The 14,951-nt window shown below is 46.2% G+C and overlaps 1 protein-coding gene across 1 annotated transcript in view; it reads left to right on the plus strand.

The window, feature by feature from the left end:
* The first annotated feature begins 419 nt into the window (after window positions 1–419).
* Window positions 420–14,951, plus strand: part of TRHDE (thyrotropin releasing hormone degrading enzyme) — a 1,998,244-nt gene continuing 1,983,712 nt past the window's right edge. The window contains exon 1 of the mRNA XM_086918108.1: window positions 420–1,950. Coding sequence (XP_086774234.1) covers window positions 1,166–1,950 — 785 coding nt within the window. The 5' untranslated portion in view covers window positions 420–1,165. The remainder of the gene's footprint in view (window positions 1,951–14,951) is intronic.

Genomic DNA, 14,951 nt, shown 5'->3' on the forward strand with positions numbered 1-14,951 from the left:
CTAGCTCGTTCAGTTCAAGTGTTTTCTTTGATCTCTGAAGCTTGCCATCTTGGCTATCTGGACTTCAGGTACCAACATGCAATAAAAGACCGTTGTACTGGCCTAGCTGCTCGCGGGACAATCTGAGAGCTTCGTTAGAGGGCACTGCCCATGCCACACGTGCAGCCCTGCTGTCTCCCTGGTTCCGCACAGCTATCTGTACTCGTGAAGGCACGGAGCGCTTCTCATCCATGCCCCTCCAGCTGTGCGTGCTTTTTATAGTTCAGCAGGCATATCTAAAGAGAGAGGCGTGCGTGTGAGGGAGGCTGTGGGAGACGAGCCGGCCAGGAGAGTTGCTGCTGGGGGCGGGGAAGGGGCGGCACGAATACCGGGGTGCTCCACGAGTTGCTCTGGAGAAGGCACTGCACGGCGGTGTGTTCACAGAAGTCGGCACCTGCTCCTCGTGGAGGAGTGAGAGGGAACTCCTGACTCCGCGGCTGTGATTCGCACTGTCCCTCCTCCCTGCGCTCTCAGATGCATGTGCCCGCGGACCGGCTCCAGGCTTGCGAGAAGTGCCCCCTTCAGACGGATGCCGGCAGGGCAGCGTTACCTATAGGAAGGTGGCGAGAGGCTGCAGCGGCGTGCCGGGGACCAGCGGCTGTGGAGTCAGTGAGCGGCTGCACCGAGCTGTGGTCTCTCTCAGAGCAGTGACTGCCTCGGCGGAGCTTAGGGGCTCTCCTGCCTACCGTAGCATCGTCTTAAGAGCTGGATCTTCTCCTCACACGCGTGCTGGGGACTTGCTAGGGCATCCGTCCGTGCGCAAAAAGGGACACCCGTGCGCAAGCAGGGCCACCTCGGCACCCGAACTCTGAGGGCTCCTTCGCCAGTCTCTCCTTGCTTGCTTGTTTCTGAAAGTGGATTAAAGCGCCGGGAACGTGTTTACAATTTGTGTTGCCCCCTTCCAGTGTCAAGTGGAATAACATGTAAAACAGCCACAACAAGAACATCCAAGTCAGGTGTGGCGTTTCGGCCAAGTTGGGAGGTCCCGGCGCTCCCGGGGCTGGGAGACTCTGAGGGATGACAGCATGAGGCTGGCCGCCGGCGAGGCAGCGGGAGCCGGGCAGGGGCATGCGGTGAGGCGGCGCAGCGAGCACAGGTCTCCCCCAGCCCCCGGCACCGGGCAGTGATGGCTCTGACTTCCAAGAAGACGAAGAGCCAAGCCTCGTTCACTCCCATGATGATCGGCGAGGAGGAGGCGGGCAGCGCAGTCAGGAACGGCCGGGGACTCTCGGAGCAGTGGGCGGCCACGGTGGCCGTGCGTGGCCGCGGCGCGGAGGGGCCCCTGCACCGGAGGCTGGTGCTGGCCTTCGCGCTCTCAGTGCTGGCTCTCATCGTGGTCTCCATCGTGGCGGTGCTCCTCAGCGTGCGCTTCGAGGAGTGCGGCATCAACGGCCAGAGCCTCGGGGACGGAGGCAGCAGCAAGCTCGGCAACAGCAGCCTGCAGGAGGCTGCGCCCTTCAACCAGCAGCAGGAGGCGCCCGAGGGCGAGCCGCACTCCGGCAGGGGGACCGCCGAGGAGGCGGACGGCGAGCGGCCATGGACCCAGCCGCGGCTGCCCACCCACATGCGGCCGCTGCACTACAACCTGCTCATCACTGCCTTCATGGACAACTTCACCTTCTGCGGGGAAGTCAATATCCAGGTGGAGTGCTTAGAAGCCAGCCGCTATATAGTGCTGCACGCCGACCGCGTGGCCATCGAGCGGGTGCAGGTGGCTGAGGACAAGGTGTCCGGCGCCGTCAGGGTGTCCCGCTACTTCACCTACCCCGCCAACCAGGTGTTCGTGGTGGTGCTGGAGAGAGCGCTGGAGGCGCAGAGGAGCTATAATCTCAAGATCGTCTACAGCGCCTTGATCGAGAATGAGCTGCTAGGCTTCTTTCGCAGCTACTATCTGATACACGGCGAGAGAAGGTAATGTGTGTGCGGCCACGCCGCCTCAGTACGCTGCTTACTTCACATGGAGTATGTATGGCTTCATTCCAGTGGTATGCGGAACACCTCGGCACACTGCCCACATCATCACGCAGAGATTAGCGTCTTCTGACCCATTTACACAAATCCGGTCAGCCTACTGCCACTTTTCACTGTGATACAAACTCGTAGCACCAGCGTCCACTCACTATAGTGCACTGCGAGCCTGCTTTGAGTTCCCGCTCTTTCAGCACCACAGCTTGAGAGACTTCTTAGTGCTCGGCAATATCTCCGTCGCCACACGCTCGCGCATTCCGTGCTTGTGCAAACTTTTCCACTCACGCAGCCACCTACTAGCAGTGGTTAAAATTGAATTACAGAAGTTTAGATACTCACTACACCCATGGGACCTGTGTGCTATTGAGAAGGACCGGTGCTCTCCAATTAAAAGCATTGAACGCCCACTGAGACGTTTAGGCACTCTCCGTTTCAAGTGCTGTAAGACGTTTAGGCACTCTCCGTTTCAAGTGCTGTAAGACGTTTAGGCACTCTCCGTTTCAAGTGCTGGAAAACGCTTAGGCACTCTCCGTTTCAAGTAATGTAAGAAGTTTAGGCACTCTCCGTTTCAAGTAATGTAAGAAGTTTAGGCACTCTCCGTTTCAAGTGCTGTAAGAAGTGTAGGCACTCTCCGTTTCAAGTGCTGTAAGACGCTTAGGCGCTCTCCGTTTCAAGTGCTGTAAGACGCTTAGGCACTCTCCGTTTCAAGTAATGTAAGAAGTTTAGGCACTCTCCGTTTCAAGTGCTGTAAGAAGTGTAGGCACTCTCCGTTTCAAGTGCTGTAAGACGCTTAGGCACTTTCCGTTTCAAGTGCTGTTAGACGCTTAGGCACTCTCCGTTTCAAGTGCTGTAAGACGCTTAGGCACTTTCCGTTTCAAGTGTTGTAAGACGTTTAGGCACTCTCCGTTTCAAGTGCTGTAAGACGCTTAGGCACTCTCCGTTTCAAGTCTGTAAGAAGTTTAGGCACTCTCCGTTTCAAGTGCTGTAGGCACTCTCCGTTTCAAGTGCTGTAAGACGCTTAGGCACTCTCCGTTTCAAGTCTGTAAGAAGTTTAGGCACTCTCCGTTTCAAGTGCTGTAGGCACTCTCCGTTTCAAGTGCTGTAAGACGTTTAGGCACTCTCCGTTTCAAGTGCTGTAGGCACTCTCCGTTTCAAGTGCTGTAAGACGTTTAGGCACTCTCCGTTTCAAGTGCTGTAGGCACTCTCCGTTTCAAGTGCTGTAAGACGTTTAGGCACTCTCCGTTTCAAGTACTATAAGAAGTGCAGGCACTCCGTAACTGAGTATCGGCCCATTTAAAGCACTGCCTGCTATGCTTGCCCCACCAACATCCGTAGGACACCTGGGCCTTCTGTTCTGCCCCCTCTGATCTGAGCTCCACCGTAGCCCGTGCCCTCACACCATGTTTGAGGAGCACTGATGACCTCGCGCCTAACCTGCCCTCACGGTCCGCAGTGGCACCATGGCGTTTGTGAACTAAGTAAGTGCTCAGCAGCATAACCACCCTAATCATTCCCTACCTGGCGCTTACGCCTTGTTGACAGCCTTTTTTCTCACTAGGGCGAAACTCTAATGGAAGCGAAATGACTGCTTTCCCAAACTTTAACATAGTTGTTTTTCTTTTAATAACTCTCACGAGTCCAGGACTGGAGTTTGAATAGTTACTGTGGCTACTGGCCCATGCTGTGGAAAGGTGTCTTTTCCCCACAATCGTCCTCGTAGTTCAGCTCCACGAACTGCTCACATCTCTCTGAACTCGCCCCGCACAGTCGAACTGTTTGTGTGGCAGGTATGCGGCTCATCTCACCTCTGACTTGTCTGCGTCCCTACACACACACACATCAAACCACCACCACAGTAGTTCAGAAGGAGGAGGGTAGAGAGTCCCCCCCGCAGCTTGCACACCTTGCACACCCCCAAGTGCCTCACAGGCAGCGCTGGAATCACGAGCTCACCTGTCTCTGAACTCCACCCTCTCTCTTCCCACACACACCTGCCTTCAATGGTTTTTGGGACGTGCAGCTCGCCACTCTGCTCAGTCCTTGCCCTCACTGCGCACCTGCACCGTAAGGGTTTGCGAGATAGTGCCCACTAGTGTGGCGAGCCACCGCTTCACACCACTGGCCTCATCTTTAGCGCTCGCACCACAGTATTGTAGCGCGTTGAGCACTATGCTAGCCTCACTCTTCAACTATCCCTTATTACAAACTGGTGGCAGCAGTGGTGTGGGGCCCCTCTGTGTACTGCCACTCCCTCTGAACTCGGTCCTCCCCGCGCACTCACGGCCAGTCTGTGAGGCACGGTAAGGTGGGGTCCACTCACTCCGAACCTGCCCTTCCCACGCGCTGGTCTGTGAGAAAGTCTCACAGCACTATCCACCTCCACCCGTACAGGCTGCGTGATCCTACCGACTCGCTGTCATCTGTACAGACCAAAATCTTAGGTATGCGTCTCTCACAACAATAAACGTGGCTTCTTGGGGACAAAGAGCGGGTGTAGGCGCGCGCCGTGGTCCGTCCGCTTTAGAGCAGCGGAAGGAAAGAGCGCGCGGGGGCACTGCCTTCTCCGGCACCCAAAGGTTGAGGGGAAGTTGGCACGGATTCCTGAAGTAACTACGCGCGCGGTGCAGCTGGCACCAAGTGAAAGTAAATACACACCAGAACAAAGAAAGCCTATGCGACTAAAATGCGAAAAATAAAGGGTTGTCATGCGTCAGGGGATCCAATAAAATGGGTCTTCTCTCCATTTTACGCGGCGTTCAGGTAACGTGCCACTAATAGGAAGTGTTAGAACCCCTCCTATTCTCAGCGGGACTGCTATACCTTTAATGTGAACAGCAGGCTGTCGGACTTCGAATGGGACAGCGCACTCTGCTTTCTAACATTTGCAATACCCTTTATAGGACAGTACAAACATTTATTAACAATGCCACTGTCCCTGTAGTGGAACAGTATGAAGAGTTCAATGGACAGAAGAAACACTTTACAGCAGAGTTGTTAAACTTTGAAAGGGGCACTAGCTACACTTCTCGCCAGGGTTAGCTTATTTTAAGTGGGACAGTGAAGTTGTAGGAGGTTCTTAGAAGGACTGTTCTATTCTAAGTGGGACAGTAGGGGCAATTCTTGCCAGGGCTGCTCTCTCTCTCTTCAGTGGTGCAGCTTCGCCTCTTCCCGCGTGGATCTGGTGTTCAGTGCTGGTGTTTCAGAATGTCTTAGGACTGCTGTGTTTTAGCAGAGCATTGCCAGGCCCCAACAATGTTGCTGAAATATTGAAATATGACTGGGCTAGGTAAGGCCTTTTTGCTATGGGGAACTGCAAATGCAATGTCAGTATCAGAACTTTCTCTCTCATTGCTTCCTGTTTTCAAACAGACAGTGCCAGAACTTTTGAGCCGAAATATGTTCCTAATTGAGTACTACCGGACGCTCTCAGTGTGTCTGATAGCACAACTCCTTCATAACACCTCCTTGTCCTTCTTACATTAATGTTTAAGTTAATGAACCTCTATGCAGTGCTGCTGGTCTTTTCACAGTGAAACACTGACAGCTGTTTTCAATCTTAACAGGGGGACAATTTGAATGGGCATATGCTAATTTTTAAAATATGCTAATTTTCCTCTGTTCTGCCGTCTCACTTGGTTGTTTTTTTAGCGCTTTGACGCCCCATTGCTGGGGCAGACATGCGGCTCTATGAATACTTTTACATTAACATATACTGTGGACCCATACGCACCTGCAGATGTATACATTATGGGCGCCTCAGTTCCCATTTTAGCTAAGTCCCTGTAAAATAGGTACTACTGAGACCAAAATTCAAAGACAAAATAGTGGCTGGATAAAATACCTGCCTGGAATGAAGTCTTTGGGAGATTTCTGCAATATTTGCCAGCCACAGCCCTGAACCCAGCTCACCAATGTACAGCGCGCCAGAATGGGATATAGATGAAAAGCGCGTCACTCAATGTCTGATGTGAGTTGCTAATCTTGTCTTTCAATTTGTTTGCGTTTTGGTACTTGTTGTATTTCTATGACAACTAAAATACAAGTATCAACATCCAAATACAGAAAGGATTACACAAAAGCGCTCGCTGTACGACGTATAAAATAAAAGTATTGCCAAAATCTTGTTGAAAAAGCAAAAAAAACTACTCCTTGAACGTCCGTTATTTTTTATGTTTTTATTACCGTTCCTGGGCCGTGGCCGCCACTCGCTGATCTGTCATGCGAGAGGCATGAATCGCCTGTGTATTATGTCGAGTTCTCACCAGTGGTGATGGCAGGTGCAATAAGGTGGCGTTTATCTGTTGCTTCCACGCCCTTCATTCTCAAAAGCTGTTGACGCGAGCACTACTTTCAACCTTGACCTTCTGGGCTTAGCTGATGCGATGGTCTGGGTGCGAGGAGATGAATCAATCGTGAGAGATTTGCAGATGTTCCCTTTCTAAGTCGAAGTGTCCCTCCCGGCTGTTGTGTCTTCTGCCCTGTGACGTGGACCATTAGCAGCTGCATACCCTGATATCAGCAGGGCCCTCTCGTCCTTTCGTGTTTGAAAAGTTGATAACTCCTGTGACCACTACCATGAAAGGCCCTACCCAACACCGAGACTATTACTGCCTACAGTCAGGGTGTCCAATCTCGGTCCTGGAAGGGTTTGCTCCATGCTAGAGTTTCATCATAGCCACATACGCTTTATAAGCTTTTACAATACTACTTTCCTCCTTCTCGACCCCTCTGAGATTACGTCTTCAGCGCCGGGACACCCCCGTCGGAGGTAGCTGTGCGCTCTACAAAATTCAAATAAATAAAAAATGTAGATGCTCCTTATTCGAAAAATCTGAAAACGTGGCATGGATCTGGCCTTCCTGGATCTTCATTGGGTACCTGCTCTAGAGTAGCACTTTAAAGGTCACTGTTACTTAATGTGCCACATTTTCTAAAACCGTGTATTTTCTGAGTTTGAGGGCATACCTATTAAAGGGTATTTTTAGTTTGACCTTTAAAACAGCTGTCTCGCCAGACTATTGCATTTTCAAAAAGCATAATATATAATAGACCTGCAAAAGTGTGGGGGGGGGGGGGCTTTTGGTTGGCGGCCTTCATACATTGATCTTTTGAACTGGCATTCCCATTTTACTTCCACCCACCACAGCATATATATTTTGGGCTTTAGGTCAGACAACTTTACCCATGGGGTCTCCTCATTTTGAGGGACTCCAAAGTCTGTGCACATTATTCACACCCCGGTATAAGTAGACCCCTTTTTGAGTGCCAAAGCAGGTTCCAAGTGTGCATCTTTCTTTTCATTATTTTTGATACTGACTTTAAACAAAGGCTATTTATTTTGCCTACACTCCTTTTTAACGTTTGTAATATAGAGTGTTTCAATTACATTGTACCATGGTAGTTGCTTTCCTTTTGAGTGCTTGGTTAGGGTGTGATTTATTTAGGCTCTTTCAAAAATAGTAGTAATAAAATGCATGGCATAACTGAAAAGCTTGTTGTTTAAAAGCACCACTAGAAATATAGCTCTATTGGGAACGTTTTTACAAGTAACGTTGTTATTGCAAGCCTACGGTGGACATGTTTAAGAGGCAGATTTATTTATTCTTTCTGTTCGTGTTATATATGCTTGCGGTAAACAGTAAAAACCTAAATACACATGTCACGGGCCAGCCAGATCTGTTGGCTTTGCCAGTGCTCGTTAACTGTATGCACTGCTTTTCGCATGAGTCTATTAAATGTAGTTTCAGGTGTGTGCACCCACTTTCTGCGTCAACGAGGCACTTTGGTATTAAACACAAGTCTGCCGATGCTTGCGCGTCCCCTTCTGTAATACAGATAGAGCCTGTTCATGTATAGCGTCAGGGCTATCCTACGAAGCATTTCCTCATTTGCATGGAGTGTGGCGTATTTTGAAAGTGCGTGAAGAGGAAATCAGAAGGCACACTGACTTTGCACCACAAAGAGTGTATACTCACTTACTGCACCTGCCTACAGCGGGTCTATGTACCCCTCCCGCGTGAAAAGATGCTTCAAACAGCTGCTCTGCCTTTCACCAATAAGCTGGTCCCAGGACAGCGGAAAGTTTGTACCTCACCTGGGGACAGTGTGTTATCTTTGATAGGGCTACCTGCCCCTGTTTGTGCCTCAATGCACCTTGTTGATGGTGCACTGAAGAGCAAACAGGAACAGTGTGCCCTTTACAGGTTACCAACTAGAATTTGGTTAGGACAGAGCTAGTTCTTTGAATCAGGAGAAAGTACCAACTTCTCATGCAGTGCCTTCCTATTTTTCAAAAGCAGAAAGCCACTGCTTTGAGAAGGGGCAATTCTACATGCATCGGAGGACGGGAAACACCCTTTTCAACGAAACTTTTTCAACGCAGTACCTTTACAATGCAGGAATTACAACGCAAGTCGTTACAACGACTTGCGCTGGAGGGCGCTGTAGGATAGGGAATAGTTTAATTTACTATCCAAAACCTTCCCTACTATCCACGGGGAGTGGAGTTGGAATAGTAAATTAAACTATTCACTATCCGGCGCCCCCCAACGCAAGTCTTTGTAACGACTTGCGTTTTAAAACCTGCGTTGTAAAGGCATGCGTTGAAAAAGCATGCGTTGTAACGACATACATCCTGGGAGGACAGAATGAAAGGGGCACAGAGCAGCCGCAGGACTGGTGCTTGTTTTTGCTTCATTTCAAATTCTGATTGTCAGACGTTTTTGCTAAACTAATTGGAACTTAGTGGCGTTAGTTGCTACTTCAAGACACTAGTAAATGGGACATTTTAAAACCATCAAAGACACGTCCAATGGTTTGAAAACAGCAAGCACGGCAGATGGGCAACAGTCCTCAGTTTTGGTTTAAGAGGCCAAAAAGGAGAATTGTTGGCAGAGTGGTGGCCATGAAATTGCCCACAAGACCCACATCCTCTAACTTGTATCCACATTCTTGCATGGGCTGTGCCACCCTGGCAAGAGCTGTGAAGTTTATCTTTACAACACGCTCATGTAAAATGTGAGTTCAGCGGAGGAATTGATAGTGAACTGCCACAAAGTTCATGGTGGTTTCTGGAAAGGGTATTTTTTCCCCACAGGGAAACTATTTTTCTTGTGGACGATAAAAAGTTACTTGTGGAGATCACATTCCCAACAATATAATATGACTCATGAAAAGTTCCCAATCGGTGGAAAACTAGCATGCAAAAATGTAGGTATTTTGGTTTGCTCCCAGAAATGCATGACTGACTTCAATTTTCGGAAGTATTCTTGGGGTGCTTGAACTACACTGTAAAACGGTATAAATCCGTATGCCAGTTGCCCGTCCTTTGTGTTAAGGCATTCTTTTTGAGCCGCTGAACAGGTTATAATGTTCAGGCGTCTACCAAGGGCATTAGAAATGTTGGTTGTTCTGATGAACACCACAGGGAGCAGCAGATACCTTGTCCCAATGATTATTTCCGATATGGACAAAAACTGCAATTCGGGGATGGGTGTGATGCTTTCATTGTTGTCTTCTCTTCCACGTCAAATAGGCCAGAAGTCGTTACATTCATTGTTAGTTGTTCTGTTAGTTGTGATGGTTGGTGTCTGCAGTGAGGTGAAAGAAATGGTTCCTGGCACCCTTCACTGCTGCACTGAACTCAGGTGTGAAGGAAACACCTAAATCAATTTACACCAGCCTAAATTAAGTGCAATTTTGCGACTGTTGTTATCAGGATATTGTAACTTGCCTCTTTATCTTCATGACTAATATCTACACCATTATGATAATATTCCATGCTGTACTCTCTAAGCATATGACCTTCAAAGTTTGTAATTTTGTGCCCCCTGCGAGTAAAAAGAAAAAGTTATCCCCCCACCCAAGACAAACCTATTTTGTCAAAATTTTTCCAGACATTGCAGTTCTGTTTTGTTATCTCTTTTAAAAATGGAATCAAATAGATGATTGCTGACATGCTATTGGCCGTCTGGTCTTCCTAAAAGTGTAAAATTATCCACAGCCTGAGGGGCTTTGAGCATTATTTGGATGCCTCTTTCCCCACTGTGACACCTAAAAGTCGAGTGACAAAAACATTACTGATGGCCCACTTCCGACAGGCTCAATCTCACAGTTTTTTTGTCTCACTAAAACCACAGCACAGTTTTCGGAATGTTTGTCTTGGTTCACCAGAGCTTAGTAAATGCTCCTCTTGGTAAAGCCTGTATCCCACCCACTGAAATGTATTCAGGCTCCAGTTTGAAGACCATTGGTGCAAGCCAACAATTGGGGTGTGATGAAAATGCCGCAGTTCATTCTACTGCACACACAGTGGAAAAACATTCTTACATTTTTGTAGAAGTTCGCAGAATATTTCACAGAATGGATTTTGGGTAAAATTGTTGAAATTCATATAGTGCTACAAAGAGTTATATATGCCTATTCAGTGAGTGTGGGAATGCCAAACGTCTGGTTATCCCACCCCAAAGGAAAAGTACAAATGTTGTTAAAGTGGAAATTATCAGCTTCTGCTTCCTGGCACTTGATTCCGGACTATTGGAAGTGACTCCCCCATGGCACTTTGACGTCCTCAGGTTTAGTGTGCTCTACATATTCTTATCATGTCACATCATTTCTTCCCCCATTCCCCTTTTTAACAATTAACCAAACACACTGTAAAAGGACAAATAAGTCAAATGGGAGGTAGATAACTTCTAGACATCCTAGACAGGAAGAAAAAACGTAGCACTTTACTCACAAAGTTGATGTGTAATTTGCAATGACTGCATTTCTGATGTGTGTAACTTAGCACAGGTTGATTCCAAGTGTTTGGCAGTAATGTTGTTAAGGTTATGTTATGTGCATTTGTGCTGCACATTTTTACTTTTTGTGTGCTACAGCGCTTTTAAATTCTGGGCAGCCTTTATCGTTTTAGGGTACTTGTAAGACTTGATTCAAAGTGGTGTGATGTCATTGTGGTTGGCTGAGCTTCTTATTGGTTAAGAGTGCATCATATTGGGTAGTGTCAATCAGGTTAAAAAAGAGTAATATATGGTCCACTGATAGATGCCGTTGGATATTGGTGAGATAGATCCTGTTACGGACTACTGCAGAGCATTGTGCACCATTTCTTTCCTTCTACTGGGGGCTCGATTGGCTGGGCTTGGGGAAACTAGTCAGTTCTGAGGAATCTTTGCTGCTTATATGACTTTTATGCAGTGCTGTGCACGTATGGACAGAATATTTCGGTTAACTCCTGAACGATTGGTTTGTTGTTTGGTGAAAGGATACAGATACGCCGTTGATGAGACAAGCGCTCAGCTCCACACATGTCTTGGAATCAGGTTGTGTTCATGATACTGACAACAATTATGTCTTATATGTGTTGTTGGAGTAAGGAGAAGGATAGATTTGACTTTATATGGATGTGTTGTTGAGATGGAAACACTTGGACAACATTTTGATTAGTTACATTTGTGTAGAAACGGATGTAATCAAAATTGTCCATAATCCATTGCTATTCCTCACATCTTCAAGACTGGGTCGGCTGGACATTTACATTTTTACAATTTAAGTTTTGGACGAAGCATTCTTAAAATGTCATCTCTCTCAATGATTATATTTCTAATGTACTAATGTAAAATTGAAACAAGTGTATGCAGATTGCCTGAAGCATACAAAATAAACAACTGTCAGGCTCTATCTCCAATGCTCAGTGCAAGTGCTTTGACTTCTAAAACAATATAAAAATGGCTTATATTCAATTGTGTGCATTTATCTTTCCAGTAAAGAGCTAGTGAATGGTGTAGAAAACACACACAGAAGTGAAATGCAAACTGTGGTCTGCAGCACATATTGTGCCATCCATTAGGCTGGCATGGCAAGTAGTTTCGCTGCTGCAGCATTTGAATCTCCGGACAGACCTGTAATAAACACTTTTGACAAGATGGAGCCCTTCTTTTAAGCAGAAAGTAAATCACCCATAAGTAGGCCTTGCATCACACAAGATAGGGTTTCCAATGTTTAAGAGTAGAACATGTAAGTAATTAGGATTGGCATGTTTCTACAGTGACTAGCCCTTAAAAGCTATTTTTCAGTGCACAAGACTGATGCTTGTTTCACAAGGAAAGTCTTAGATGACTATTTTTTGTACCTTTGGTTTAAAACCATCTACAAAGTTTATTTGATCACTGCTTTTAATATTTAATGACAATCAAATTCAGTGATAAAACGGGAGATTCGATAAGTATACATGAACAGCAACTTTTAGAAAGTTATACTTTTCTGCCTAAAGCTCTACTGGGCTAATTATCATTAGCCTGCTTGCAACACACCCTTCAGTGCTTTCCTTTAGGTGCAAATACTGCTCCCAGAACAGAGGCAATGGCCTGGGCTTGGTAGGATGGACTGGGTGAGATATGTGACCCAGCTTAACACAAGAATGGCAGCTGAGGAGGGTTCAGAATCTTCACTAACTTGAAAAGGAACATACAGAGGTTTGCATCTGTATAGTTTAGCAATAAGTGAAGCACGAGGAAGAGGTCTTTTGATCCAAGGATACACTTTAACACTCCTGGCTCCAGTCTCAGTGGAGAAGGAAGCTGGCTCCAGAATCAGTTTGGAGTGGTTAAGTTGGAGGGGACTGCTCATTTCCATAGATACACAGCTCTATGTGCCACCAACATCCTTCGAGGCTAAAAGGTTCTGCCACGTTGGATTTTACTGAGAATAGTGCACTGTGGGATCGAGTGCAGTAAGACAAACAGGATGCGATGGAAAAGATTGAGAGGGTTTTAGAAACACTTTTCTCATTGGTTTTGGGGTGTCCAGGAGTCTCCCTCACCCACTGGCTAGTAAATTGCACAAAAGTAGTGCTTCCAACCTACCTCCCCAGAACACATCTGGATCAATGGAAAAGCAGAAGAGGACTGGACATGCTGTCTGTGACCTTTGTGAAGACCCAGATGGCAGGACCTGCTCCCTTTTGAACCAAAGACTTAGAAGTGGACTCCAAAAGTCAGTTGGCAGATCTCATGTGTGGATACAGGGACACAAAAAGCTACATGATGCATTTTCCTAGAGTGAAAAGTGGAAGTGGACCCTGACTAGACTGTGTTGCTAGCCTCTGCTGGAGTGGGTCCAGGACTTCTGAGTTAAATGCCTTATAAGTGACTAGGAGGAGCTTTTCCAAAAAGTTGGAATGTAACTTACTCGAGGCTAGCCGTCCAAGACGTGACCTCTGTGAGCAAGAAAAGAAAGTTAGTACTACGAGAAGCTTTTTGCTGTTACCTGCTCAGCTACATCATCTCGGTTTATGTTGCTGGAAGTTTTTGCGCTCCTAAAAGAGCTACATCCAAAGATAGAAATCTTGTCTGGACAAAGGCATGAAAAGTGTCCTGCTGAGAAGACTTTGGCTGGAACAAAATTTGAATTTTCCCACCAAAACTAACAGCTTCTGCGGGACTTTGTCCAACAACTACAAGAAGACTTCATTAGATACAGCCACCAATCTTGCTCTACTGGAGAATTTAAATTTTCATACAAAGACTAAGCAGGCAAAAACGTTGACTGGGACAATCCCTCTTGGTATATCGACCTCTGGACCATTTTGGTTAGCCTGAGATCATGCTTATTGTCCAGGTCCACAGTAAACAGTAATTGCCACTTTACTTTTTTTGTGGTGCTTTTTATCTTCACTTAAAAATCATATTTCTGGTTCGCCTTATAGGATTTGAATCATTTTGGTTCGCTCTTTCTTTTCACATTTTTTTATTTTTAGAAATTGGTGTTGAGACTTCTATTATGATGTCTTTTGACTTTTTAATTGTTTTGGGACGGTTGAATGCTTTAAACATTTCCCTAAATAAAGCCTGCCTGCTCTATGCCACAGCTACAAGGGTCTGAGCACAAATTTGAATTAAAAAAAAACGGTGTCTTTGACCTGACAGCATTTTGGACCTATTACTGTGGAAGGATTCACATTCTTTCAAACTAATAACCCATTTTTGTACACAAAGAAACCAATCTAGGAGCTCAATGACATTGTCGATAATGATTAGTCATGCTCTAAGTGCACTAAAAATGTGCACACCATGAGTCTTAATTTGAGTGCTAGTAGGGTTTTCTCTTGAGAGATAACCCAGTCCAAAATTAAATATAAATTGTTCCCTTATATAAACTAAAGAGCTCATCAAATTGTTGATATGGTTGCTCTGCCTGTTAAGAAAAATCTGTGTAAGTCATGTAGGTTTATTTATGAAGTAATGAACCCTCCTACAATGGGGGCGATTTTGAGAAAAGCTACATCAAACCATTCACGAAGCAATGAAACAATGATGCACATTTATACTGGCAATGAAGTCCAACTGTAACTTTGTTGCTGGTTTCAAAATGTTGATTTAACTTTTTGAAATAATTACACTACATACTTGAGCATTAATACAGATAAAAAGTAAACTCAGAGACACACACAGTCTCAGAAGTTTCTAAGCATTCAATAACTGCAATACATCAGTCTGAGGCCCTGTGCAACAACACTCATTGCTTTCTATACTGTACATATGATACCATTTAAGAGACTGAGATTGTTTGTGCTTAAAAGGACCATCTGGGAAATAATGTCACAATACATTTCAAGACCCAAGCTGACATGCTCAAACAAAGCCATATTGTAGAAGGCCTATTGTGGGTAAATATTATTGACGCAAGGCTGGGGAATGAGAAAGGGTTCTTTTCTAGAGTGGATGGCTCCTTTAAAATACTGCTTCCTAACACCCAACGGGGAAGCGATTTAATGACAAGGAAAGTACTAAGCAGCGCCGGTTTGAAGTCGGTGCAGAGCTGGTCGCCTTTTGAGCTCTAGCTCCTTTTCTTTTTTACTAGGAGGAGAGGAAGTTGACTCATCCGTCATTTCCGTAAATGTCCCGTTTGTTGAGAAACTGCAAGTATGGAGGGAGGGTGTTGAG

Source organism: Lissotriton vulgaris, chromosome 1_1 (assembly GCF_964263255.1).
Source record: "Lissotriton vulgaris chromosome 1_1, aLisVul1.2, whole genome shotgun sequence".
NCBI lineage: Eukaryota > Metazoa > Chordata > Amphibia > Caudata > Salamandridae > Lissotriton > Lissotriton vulgaris.